The 13274-nt window shown below is 31.7% G+C and overlaps 1 protein-coding gene across 2 annotated transcripts in view; it reads left to right on the top strand.

Annotated features, from left to right (window-relative positions):
• The window catches only part of LOC106714260, a 115907-nt gene that overhangs the window by 14242 nt on the left and 88391 nt on the right, over positions 1–13274 (top strand). For both annotated transcript variants that reach the window (XM_045679902.1, XM_045679901.1), the window contains exons 2-3: positions 4220–4942; positions 5205–5437. In XM_045679902.1, the coding sequence (XP_045535858.1) occupies positions 4296–4942; positions 5205–5437 (880 nt within the window). In that variant the 5' untranslated portion in view covers positions 4220–4295. The remainder of the gene's footprint in view (positions 1–4219; positions 4943–5204; positions 5438–13274) is intronic.

Raw genomic sequence — 13274 nt, 5'->3', positions numbered from 1 at the left:
CAAAAAGTGGCTTACTTAAGTTCGGCGGCCTGTACACCACACAGATGTCCGTCTTGTAGTCATAACTTGTAGTTATCGTACCTGTGATACACTCGAACGAAAGAGTATTTGTAGGTCTTCTGTTAAATTTTAAACTATTGTGCACATATAGAATAACTCCGCCACCTCTTCTCTTGTCACGCAATTCATAGTACATTTCGTAGTTTTCGAGTTTAAATAAATTAGTGCAGTCCGCTGAAATATTCGCTTCCGTTATAGCAATAATACTTATAATTTTCGTGCTATTCGTTATAATATACTCAAGTTGAGGAAAGTTTTTGATAATTGATCTGATGTTTACATGGAAGATAATTAACGCGTTTGGTTTACTGTGAGATGTGTTGTTAATAAAATCATTCCAGTTGTCCAGGTTAGTTTCTTCTATAGTAGCGGTTCATTGGGTATTGTTTTGACTTTTTAGCGTTGACTCCAATCTTTCAATGTCCTCAGTAGATCTAATAATATGAGGTTTGTCAGTCTCTGTACGTCTAGCGAAGATTGATCCTTTCTTGTACCAAACGAACTTGCACAACCCGTTTCGCAGGAGAGTATCCTTAGCTTTCCATAGTAAAAATGAATTATTTGGTGTAAGCGATTCGCGTATTCGTATTCTTGAATCATCGCTGCGTCCTATGTCTTTGCAATTTATGATGGTGTTCCTTGCCGAGCTCAGCCATTTATTTTCTTCGCCGTGAGACAGGACAACCACGATTGGGGTGGGGTTAGTAATATTTGAGTTCCGTTTGTTAATCTTTTTTCGGTAGACCTCTAAGATAGCATCTTGCCGTTGGTTTAATTTTGAGCATATTAATTTCGTTACAGACATAATATTTTCGTCCTTCTGTTCTTGTAAACCGTGGATCTCGAGGCGATTACTTAATATATTTTGAGATATAGCATTTATTTTTTGTTCTAACACTTCGTTTTATAATATATATATATATATATTAATAAAGTCGTGTTAGTTACACTATTTATAACTCAAGAACGGCTGAATCGATTTGACTGAAAATTGGTAGGCAGGTAGCTTAGATCCAGGAAACGGACATAGGAATTTTTACCCCGTTTTCTATTTTTTATTCCGCGCGGACGGAGTCGCGGGTAAAAGCTAGTTTTTAATAAAAATGTAACTTGACTATTCACGTCTGAGTTTTCTAATATTGATTTTCTGAAATTATTTTAATAATTTCGAATGTCAGACTTTAAAAAAAAACGTCATTACTCTTAAATCAGAGGAATTATGCACGAAAATAATATGTCTCTTGTTTTGAACTAAAGCTTAATGCCAAAGAATTTATCATAGAAATCAAAGATAATCTTTTGTCTTTTTCAAATCGACTATTAAATGTTATCGTCTAGTAGAAAAGAAATTCACAAACACATTTCCTTGCTCCCTTTGATATAATTTAAATAGACAAATTAATCAATGCCGGAGTGTCACGACGAAAATAACGTAGCCTGTCGCGGTAACAAATAGCCTCACTCTACTCCTTACAACGAATTAGCTGCGATTTCATTAACATTACACATTTTTCGCTCCAATGAGCTCATGATAAATGTGGACATACTTTTATAAGATTACACTAACTGCCACGCTTAGTTGATAAATAGCGATTGAGAGTAACCTTTGGTGTAGATTTTATACGAAACAAAATAATTAATTAAGTAACAATTAAAAACTTCGATTGCAGATTAAAGTGGAATTACTGAAATAGTTGTTAAAACATTAAGTATTTTTGTCTTCTTTTTTTCCACGAGATTGTATAGGATAACAATATGTACCAATACAAGAGTCACTGCAGTATTACTGCAGTGACTCTTCACTGCACAATTAAATTTATACAAATGTAGTTAATAGAATAAGTTTTTAATGTAGTAAATAAAAATACATAAAAATAAGCAAGTAAACACACACTCGGATAAATATATGTAATGAAGATGCGTAGACATATGGAGCTACGAGATAAATATGCAAGACAGATCAAAGAACACGTTAGGTTTTCTTCAGGGAAATGTAATCATGCAATAAGGTTGCAGATTCAAAGTAATATCGTATTTGATTTAACACACATAACATCTATATACGAGTATATAAAAGAAAGTTGTGTTAGTTACACTATTTATAACTCAACAACGGCTGAATCGATTTGACTGAAAATTGGTGGGCAGGTAGCTTAGAACCAGGAAAAGGACATAGGATAATTTTTACCCCGTTTTCTATTTTTTATTCCGCGCGGACGGAGTCGCGGGTATGAGCTAGTAGTTAAATACATGAACAAACTATTATAATTTTTAAAGCAAATCAAGCTACGGGTTATAATAATTTCGATGAAATGAAAACGAGAAATTCAATGTAACAAGAAAAATCATAGTGAGCATCACATAATTATGTGTGCAGAATGGAAAGGATCTGTATAGTAGAACCTCATTTATGTAACATTTTGCTCCTACTGGTTAAGGAAAGCACAGTTTTTATAATAATTGAGGGTCTATGATAATAAATGACAAACAGACCATTTGTTTTAATGTAAGGTATGTTACTGATAAAGTTTTCGTAGTACGTATAAATTAAAATACATTTTGCATGTCTTAGTACAGAGAGCAAAGTTCAGTTCGTGTAATTGTAGACAATGTATAGATAACTGTCTGAAAAGTTGTGAATGCTGCGTTAATTTTGTTTGTAAATATCCAATTTGTTCGTTTATTTTTAATTCTATTCTTTAAATTACTCGAATTTTGCAATCTGTTATTTCACCTTTCTTCTAACTACTAAATGTAAACTACGTTATTGTACTACGAATGGATTAAATTTTCATTCCGAATTACTAATTTCGAAAGTATTGTAAATAAAGAAAAAGTTTTTATGTTGTAGTACTAACTTATTACTTTTTAAACACAGTTCGAAAGTTTGAATTTAGGACTTCGCTTCTTCGAAAATTTAAACTACCGCTAACTCAACTTTGCATCAAGTAGGCTAAAAATAACTTAGATATGGGTTTAGTAATGTGTTTGAAGTCTCTATTAATTTCATTCTCTTTTTATGTCAAATTAGGTTACATGTAAGATTGATTCAAATCTTACTAATATTATACATGCGAATGTTTGGATGGATGGATGTTTGTTTGAAGGTATCTCCGGAACGGCAAAAGGGATTTCGCTGAAATTTTGCATAGTTGTAGAAAATAGTCTGGAAGAACACAAAGGCTACTAATTAAGTTTTTTTTTTAATTCCGCGTGGACTGTGTCGCGGGTGACAACGAGTATAGTATAATTTGCATACGTAGCGTAGATGGCGCAGTTGATACGCGCTTGACTGTATCGGACCCAAATTTAAACGTCCTAGTTCGATCCCCGCAATGTAACAATGTGTTTTTTTGGATTTTCAAATTAGATATGAACATTTATCCGGCGTTCTTACAATGAAAGAAAATATCGTGTTACAAACTGTACATATCGGCCTTGAAATTTAAAGATATGTGTGAAGTCAACTACCAACCCGCACTGGGCCAGCGTGGTTAACTATGGCCTATTCATCCCTAATTTGGGTAGGTTCGAGCCTCGGTCAGCTGCTGACTAAATAGTGTTAGAATCCATTTTTTTTTGAATATCAATTCTAGTTTTCTAAATTTAATAAATACCTTCAAAGAGTCTTTGCACAATCGCACATATATTCATGAATTACTTTGAGATATTTTAAATTAATATTTCTCTTCTCCATTCTAATAATAATATTTTCTTTGTTAAATACAAAGAAAGGTAAGAAGCGCTTTCGTGGGCGGTCTTGAGTGATCTTGGAATTATGTCTGGTTCTTTGTGCTTTTCTAACTGGTTCTTATAGAAATATAATAATAGCTAATTTAATTAATCTTCATTTATGCTAATTTAATTAACATTTCTGAGGTTTGTAAAATATACACAGCATTACATACTCGTATAAATAACGTCAGGTGTTAAATAAGGTATGAAATTTATCTTTTCCATTATAGCCATTTTTAAGCGAAATATAAATATACCCTAAACGATCAATGAAATGAGTCTTTTTCAATCAGATCTTAGGATATTTGGATAGAACTTTAAAATATATTTTTTTTGTGACTGAGTAGTCACTGTTTGCCTTGAAGAGGCATTTACAGAAGAGGCATTTACAGTTTAAAAATAAACTTCAATTGTTTCTTTTCAGATTAACTGTTGTTATCAAGTGACAAATGAAAGCGAAACTGGAGTTTTAAAAATGATATCAACTAAAAAACAAGACAATGACATTACGCCGCTGTGACAGTTTGCCTGGCCGGCTTCGGGAGGCGCCAGTTGCGCTTGATTCAATTCCATCCTCTCCGCCTAAAGCTAAACTACCAGACTCCAGCACCATTCCCGATTTTAATGACCCACCTAAATTAGAAGAAGTTATAGCAACATGGAAATCACTTTATACAGATGTTGAAAAAATTACCAATGGTTTGCCTACTATTAATGAATCGTGCAATGGTAAAACAATCAATAGAGAAACTGTCACTCATAATTTGGTATCAGAATTTGGGTCTAGTAAGAACGAGATCCGGAAAAAACTTGTTTTTGAAAAATCAAACGGTGGTAACGCAAAAGACAGCAACACTAACAACTCTGTACATGCTGATGTGGTCCAAACAAATCCAGAATACGGCACTAGTAAAGCTCGCAGAAAGACTTTATTGGAACGCCTTCTCTCCTGGCGAACTCCGGAGTGCAACTGTCGTGAAAAGTTCACACCAAAGCGGACCACGCCGAGACTGACGGCTGAAGAATTGTTATGTACTTGTGGTGTTTCTCGAGTTAATTTCCAACAACGACAGAATAAGTATGCGGAGCGAGGTCGCTCTAAAAGTGTAGGCTACGAAGCGGCTCGTGAAGTGACTCAATTTCGTCGGTTAGTGTTGTGTATTGTGTTTCGTAGTTAGAAGTTATTTATCAACTGGCCCTCCAACATTCTATCCTATTTATATAATTTTGTCATAATCAGTGAAAATATTTCATTCATTAAAAAATGCAGAATAATCTTTAGATAAATAATTTTGAAACCATTATGACATGATTATTATTTTGGAACAGATTGTTCGGTACTACCTAAGGTATAAGGACCAGGTGATGATTTACTTCGACTACATCTAATAGTGTATCTGTGATGTTAGGTGTGCTAGTGCGGGTGCAACAGTGGGTATTGAAACAGCAGCTGCGTTACGTGCGCGGGCAGCGCTGACGCTCGCTCGTCGTTACTACCCCGAAGGTGGTTGGGGTTGGACGATCACGGTCGTCGGAACGTTGGTGCAAATAATCACACACGGACTGCAACTCGGCGGGGGCACGGGAGCTGTGGCCTGCACTGCCGCGGTCAAGTATCGTGTTCCGCCGCTTTACAGCTACGGTAAGTCTTCTATGAAGTTTTTGGTAATCGTTCGTGACGTCATCTTTTTAGTGTATTACTTGCTACTGAAATGAGTAGAAGCACAAAGGACTCTTCCAAATTTTATGTCTCTATGTTACGGATAACTGTTTAGTTGTGTTGAAAAAAGATACTTTTAAAATGTCAAATATACCACGTATTTTTTCTAGTTAGCTAGTTACTAGTTTAGGAAATTTACGTCATGTATAAGATATTACGACTTTTGGACTAAACAGTGACGCCGCACAAATAATAACCATAGTAATGTATCAAGATTGATAAGAACTATTTTGTACAGTAGGAATTCTTAAAGTACATTTGGCAATTGTTATTCGTTGCCACGAAAACGTGTTCTATTTCTAGTGAATTAATGTGTTGAAATAAAATTTACGGAATTTGTTATAGAAAATTCAATTGTTTATTTTCAAATGAATCAAGGCATAATATGATTGGGTATTTACAGATTTCTTATAATTTTATGTTTAGATATTGTTGTTAATAAAGTATGTGAAAGAAAAAAGCAATAGATTTCCCAGACTAGACAGGCAGTGTCAAGTATACACGATATATTTTAGACATAAGATGCCATTGGAGCTACATTATTCACATTCTAAAGGAGAATTATATCTTGAATAGCAGCGGAAGACATAATTTTCATCGTGCCTAATAATCGTATAAATAACGGTTTGTTACGAAAAATATACTTTAAGTTGTCTGAAAAGTTTTATTTGTTAGCGAACACAAATCAAATGTTACATTGCAAATAGAAATTTCTTTTAACATTATTTATTCCATATTTAAATAATTTTTAGTTTACATTATTTTTATTTTAAATAATCAAAGGAATTCTTCGCATTTCAAATAAAATAACTAGAACTAGTTCTATATCAAATTGACACAAATACTATAATTCTGAGTAAATTTTTAATCCAATAAAACCCAACAGTGGACGTACTTGTTGTATTGATAGTGACAAGGTAAGTGTGGCTACGAATTCTGATATATTAAATAATCCAAATCCCCATTTCATACATTATTCATTCTCATTTAACCAATCAATGCTTTGAAATTTAAATGACCAATGAATTAAGGACCAATGAGGTATACGAAAAGGGATGTTAAAGAAAGTTTTGTCTCTTGATTAAAATGTTCTTCTTGACCACGGTCCTTTTAACCTTTGAAGTTTGGCAATGCTGTTAGCATGAGCATGCACTACTAAACGTCCAAGTTCGATTCTACCCAGGTATCAATGTGTATTTCGATTTTCGTATATGTACTTATCCGAGGTTCTTACGGTGAAGGAAAACACCAGCACATATCTGCGAAAATATTCAAAGATATGTGTGAAGTCCGTTAAACTGCACAGTGGGGTGTTCACAAAGGTCTAGTCTACATTGGGATAGTTCCGACCCCCTCGGTGAGGACATATTGGAGGTGACGACGACGATTTTTCAATGCTGAATAACTGTACAAAAATTTGTCATCCCTCTCAATTTCTTTATTATTATTTTTATTTATTTATTTATTTACAATACAATAATAACCTAAAATATTGAAAATTTGAAAATTTTGAAAATTGATTCATTTTCCAAAAGTATGTTCCAGCGAAACCAGCGGTTATATGTAATTAAATTGACTTGAATACTTATTAAGTCTTGATGTAATTACTTAACCTGCAATTGCAACTATTAGGTTATATGATTCAATTATTTTTTAGCCGACTTCAAAAAGAAGGAGGTTATCAATTCGACTGTATTTTTTTTTTTTTATGTGTGTTACCGCGAAACTCCGCCCCTGGTGGTCCGATTTTGATGAAAAATATTTTAATCGATAGGAAGTGCTTGCAGGTGGGTCCCATTTTTTTGTTTTTTTTTTTTAAATAACTAGAAGACTAGTAGATTTTGAATATAGCTTCAAAATTTGTTGCGAAACTTAGGGACATTTTTGCTTTCAGCGCTTACGTAGGCTAAACTATAGGACCTACATAAAATTATGTATGGCGAATTGTAGCTGTTTAAATGTGCTAATTAAAAGTTCGCGATAGCATATATCTATATTTTATAGTTTTCTCACAATAACCATTTTTTTCTTCAGAAACATCAATTAAATTCATGCCCTATTTCCGACGCTATTATTCGAGTTCAGTATTAACCCTTATGTAAATAAACATGTTCATTATCAAGAGAATTTAATGTAGATTATATTTGCAATTGAAACTATATCATTCTGTCTAATAGTTTAGGAGATATCGTAAGAATAAAATTACGCGGAAACGAAAAATGCTACACGAAAAGCACAATTTTGCTTTCTGGGCTTACGTAGGTCAAACTATATGACTTACATAAAAATGATGTATGGAGTAATTATAGATCCTTAAATTTTCTAAATAAAAGTCTTCGGTGGCATATATCTATCATCTATGGATGTCTCACAAAAACCATGTTATTGTGAACAAACTTCGATTAAAATGCACACGAAAAACAGCGTCGTAAGCTTACGGCGCTATTATATTATATTCGATATGAATCCTTATCCAAATAAATATGTTTGATGGCTAGAGTATTAAATGCAGATTACATTAGCCTTTAAACTATGTAATTCTGATCAATAGTTTGGGAGATATTAAATAATTAAAAACTACGCGCATTCGAAAAATGCTACTGCGGCGCGCGGCTGGACAAAATTATAGGCACGCTACGATGTATTAGTTCGTTAATTTTCAATTTGTATACCGATTTTGATAATTATTTCATTGTTTAAAGGATAAGTGGTTATCTGCTGCATTCTAAATTAGTTTTAGAATTGAATTACACACATATCAAATAGGAAAGTCCTACCGACACCGACTGCGAAATAACAATAATTATACAATATAGACATGTTACAAGAAAGAAGAGAACTTTCTTTAGAGTTTAGAGACACGCAAAATACGCGCTTGTCGTGGAGTTGCGGAAAACTGAGCCCCTACTACTAACTACTAGAGTTTAGAGAGTTTTCATGACATTATTTTGTTTCTTTTTAGTGCATTTTGTTTGAAATTGTTTTTTTATGTTACTTTTGAGTGCATTTTGTTCTAAATTGGTTTTTTTAGGTTACTTTTGAGTGCATTTTGTTTGAAATTGTGTTTTTATGTTACTTTTGAGTGCATTTTGTTTGAAATTCTTTTTTTTAGGTTACTTTTGAGTGCATTTTGTTTGAGATTGTTATTTTTTTGAAGTCGACTATTTTGTTTTAAATTACATTTCCTTCAACGACATTCCAGTTTTGCTAAAATTAATTTGAATATAACGTAAAGTGGTATAGTATCACTTAAATGGGATCTTTATAACTTATTCATGGCATAAATCCTTATTTAGACTCAATTAAACGAACGTCCGTTAATGTTTATGGATTAAGGGAACCTATAACATAAACAACAATCATAAAGCCTTAATCTTCATTTAATGATTTCGAGATTTAAATTAATTACAGATGAAGTGATTGATTTAAATGTCATATCTTACTAATATTATAAATGCGAATGTTTAGATGGATGGATGGATGTTTATTTGAAGGTATCTCCGGAACGGCTGAACGGATTCTGATGAAATTCGGCAAAGGCGTAGAACATTGTCCGGAAAAATACATAGGCTACTTATTATTATTTTTTTATAGTAAGAAATGTCATCATAAATACATACATCACACATACACACCTAATGAACTACGAAACTAGCTTTGAAATTTTAGTTTTCAATTTTCAATACCTTTTGAAAGAGGTTCATTTGAAAATGCCTTTAATAACAGTATTTTGTGGTTAGTTTTTGACATTTTACAGTTTACTTTTAAACTAATTCAAATTTTTCGCAAATAATATAACATCTGTTGAAATTTAATTTCATCAAATACAAAATTCAGAAGTCCAACCCACTGCTTGAGTATTATTACTTCGTATTATCTTTGTGCCGAAAATTATTTTACGACTAAGATAACTTTGCAAATTATTTAACGCTCCACTTTTTATAATTAAGTTTTTGTTTTTAGAAATAAAAAAGCTGTTGTGCCATTTGTAAGATAGTAAATATTTGAAACATAAAAAATATATTTAAACAAAATAAATAAAATATACCACAACACGATTAATGCGAGCAAATAAAATTACTTCCTAAAGTTGCAAACTCTACAAATCGTTTTAAACATAAATATTTTATAATTTTATAAACATTTTTAAGTACTCCTCAGAAATTTAAAATTCTCAACCTTTATCCAAGTAAACAATTTATACGATAAAACCTTTTACGGACTTAATTGAATGACCATTGGTATAATAGTTCGATTAACTCCATAAAGTTAAAAACTATAACTGTTAATCTTCTTTTAATAAGAACTTGTTAGATCAATTAAAGGTCTTAATTTATGTATCGATTCCTACTAAAAAAAACTTACTTTTAACAAATGTTGAGGTAATCAGATACCACAGAAAATAAATCCGTATCCCGAACTCATAGTGTCTCAGCTATCCTTACTAAGTATTATTAAATACACCAATTTAGATAAGTAATTGCTTGTCTTTCTAAAACAGCTTAAGAGGCTAGTGTTCTTGGCTTATTCCGCTTGTATCGTGACAATTACGTAAACACAATCTAGTCTTGAAAACTTGATTCTTTAAATAATTTATTTTTAAAAGATTCTCTTAGGGATGATTTCCTATTTATATTTTAGTATTATTAAAAAATTAAACATTTAATCGTTTGTTTGATTGCACTGAATAGGCTCCGAAACTACTGAACTGATTTGAAAATTTCTTTCAATGTTGGAAATATAGCTATCACCGGGTGAAGTAAGCTATATTCACTACTAGATTCTTGTCATTCCTTCAATTAAATTAATGTGTGTATAAATAACAATCAACGGTATATTCACTTATAAGTTTCTAAATCACAGGAAAGATTGTAAATCTACATATCTTGGTATAACCTTAAAACAGATTAATGTAAAATTAAAAAAAAAAGTTAATCAGTTCCAATAAAAGTATTTCATTGAAAATATGATAACTTTGGCATTGCAGTTAGAGATTAGTATAGAAATGTTGTACTGTTATTTTTTTTTACAATTACATGAGTCCTTCGTCAATGTGTCGGTTACTAAGGTTGAGACCGCTATAATGAACAGACCAATGACCAAGCCTACATTGATAGATGGCCCGGCTCACTGGCACAGAATTGTCTGTGACACATGATGCAGCAAATATTAATGGGTAAAGTAGACGGTATTTAGCGGCGAAATTAAATGTGTTCATGATTAACTATGAAGTAGTATTTACATACATCAGTGTCAAAATGAACAGATTATACTAAAATTATCAATGTCAAAATCATTATATATTTTTTTTTTACATGATGACGTGCCATTTATAAAACAAATACAATTTTATGTGTGGCTTCGCCATCTTGAACTAAATTTATCCAAACACCTCCGTAACTTCGTAATAAATTAAATTAGATTGTTATTGAGTAATATTCTTTAAGTAAAAATTATTTACCGTCTTTTTTCCAATGTAATCATAACACTCTACCCTTTCTAAAGGACTTGATTAGGGTCTAACTCAGGCAGACTCTCAAATTACAATATAATTTATCTCTGACAAGGATCTTTCTATATATTATTGTAATTTGTAAGGATTTTCCATAAATTCAAATAATTTATTACACTTATCTTTGTTATTTACTTACATTAGTTTCTTTTCGTACAATTTCTATTCCTTACTATCTGCCGCACGTGACTCCGTCTGCGCGGAATTAAAAAAAACTTAATTAAAAGCCTATGTGTTCTTCCAGACTATATCTTCATCTGTGTCAAGTTTTATTAACATACGTTGAGCCATTCCGGGGATACCATAACAAACATCCATCCATTCATCTAAATTTTCGTATTTATTATATTAGTCAGATTAGTAAGATATAATACATAAGCATGTCGATATTTTAAAGAAATAAAAGTTGTAACGGTTAAATAATATAAAATTTCTTATACTCGGTACGATTATGATTCCATTCATTTAACATAAATGATGCATTATATTGAAATAGGGGAATTACCTAATGTTCATTTCTATATCCCGCATTGCTGCATAATTCGACCAATTTCAAATGTTGAATTAGTATTAAATGCAGTTTAAATCGATGAAAATCAAATATTGCAGTACACTTTAATGCTAATATTTCAATTCAACAAACCACATTTCGAGACTTTTTAAGAGAGAATGACTTTTGAACTTTTTAAGTGAAGAGAGAACTGTCGTAATAAAAATAATATACGCAATATTTAACATTATCAAAGCGCGACGTATAAAAACCTCCAAAGAAACTATTTCGCGAACAATGTTACTAACGACGAACTTGAAATGATGAATGAGCATCAGGGTTACTTAAACCGAACTTATTCTGGCCTAAATTTCACGAATAACGCCGTATAGCGGACGATATGCTGAACTATCCTTAGTTTAACACTTATGTAAATATTTCTCACTATTTCTACACAAAGAACCTACCTTTAATATTACTAATTTTATAAATGCGAATGTTTAGAATTTAGATGAATGGATGGATGTATGTTTTTTTAGAATGTATCTCCGGAACGGCTTAACGGATCTTGATGAAATTTCGGAAAATAGTCTGGAAGAACACATATGCTACTTATTACGATTTTTTAATTCCGCGCGGACAGAAACGCGGGCGACAGCTAGTCATCAAATCATTCTTATTATGATAGAGTTAGACTACGATTTCACTATATTTAAAAAACTGTAGCCTGATATATATCATGAACTTGTTTAGTAATAGACAATTCACTATTACATAGTAATTTACATTCGCAAAAATTTCTTTCTTTGACAAACGAATTACACTAACAGTAATACGCTCATAAATGTACTCTTTCTTTCAAGTTTACCCGTTTTCATTCCACATATTTTAGCCATACAGAGCTCAATTATGATACAAGATATGCTTCACTTATTAAGATTATTGTACTGATTAAATACCTGTGCACCAATTTTAAGTTTAATTAACAAAAGAATTGATATTTTATAATTAAAACTAGCAGTATTTAAAAACGTATTCTCGGCCGCTTTCATTTTATTTCATAACCAGTTGGTAATAGCGTAGGTTTCCCCTGTCGGTACATCCATCCAAAAAAATTATTTTCCTGCCACTCATTTTTACATTTGAAAAAGATTTTGTATTCGAAGTGAAGTTTGAAAACTTTACACATTAACAAAACTGATTAAAAAAACTCATTTAAATTTAAAGAAAATTTTTTTTTGCAACTGAATTTTTTTGATGTATAATTTAATTATGTTATTTTAATAAAGTCCTTGTACTTCACTAGTGAAATCTTATAAAGAAAGTCATTTTGGCAAAGAAATTTTTTGCAAAGAAAAAAATATCTTTCATTATAATTTTCTTGAATACTTTTTTCAACAAGACATAAATTTACAAGCAAAAATATTCATAGATTAAAAATTTCACAAAAAAAAAACTGCATGATTTAACTGGTGAGCTGGCTGTGACACAATCTATGAAAACGGTTCTGTCCCATGTTTTATCATCTATGGTAAATTCATCAGAATTTCGTGCGACGGGTAAACGGATGAATTGATGGATTTGAGTTAAAATTATCTTCCGCCAAATAATAGCAAGTGATGATGCGAAATTTGAAGCAGCGTATTTGCTTACAAATAGCGTTATACTTGTCTTGTAAAGTAGCCCAAAATTAATCTTGAAATTGGAATTATTCGTATAACAAGTTTTGTATAAATTTCATTTAATCTTACTAATAT

This window comes from Papilio machaon, chromosome 11 (assembly GCF_912999745.1).
Source record: "Papilio machaon chromosome 11, ilPapMach1.1, whole genome shotgun sequence".
NCBI classification, from domain to species: domain Eukaryota; kingdom Metazoa; phylum Arthropoda; class Insecta; order Lepidoptera; family Papilionidae; genus Papilio; species Papilio machaon.
Note: the sequence above shows the minus strand (reverse complement) of the source record. Positions and strands in the feature narration are given on the sequence as shown.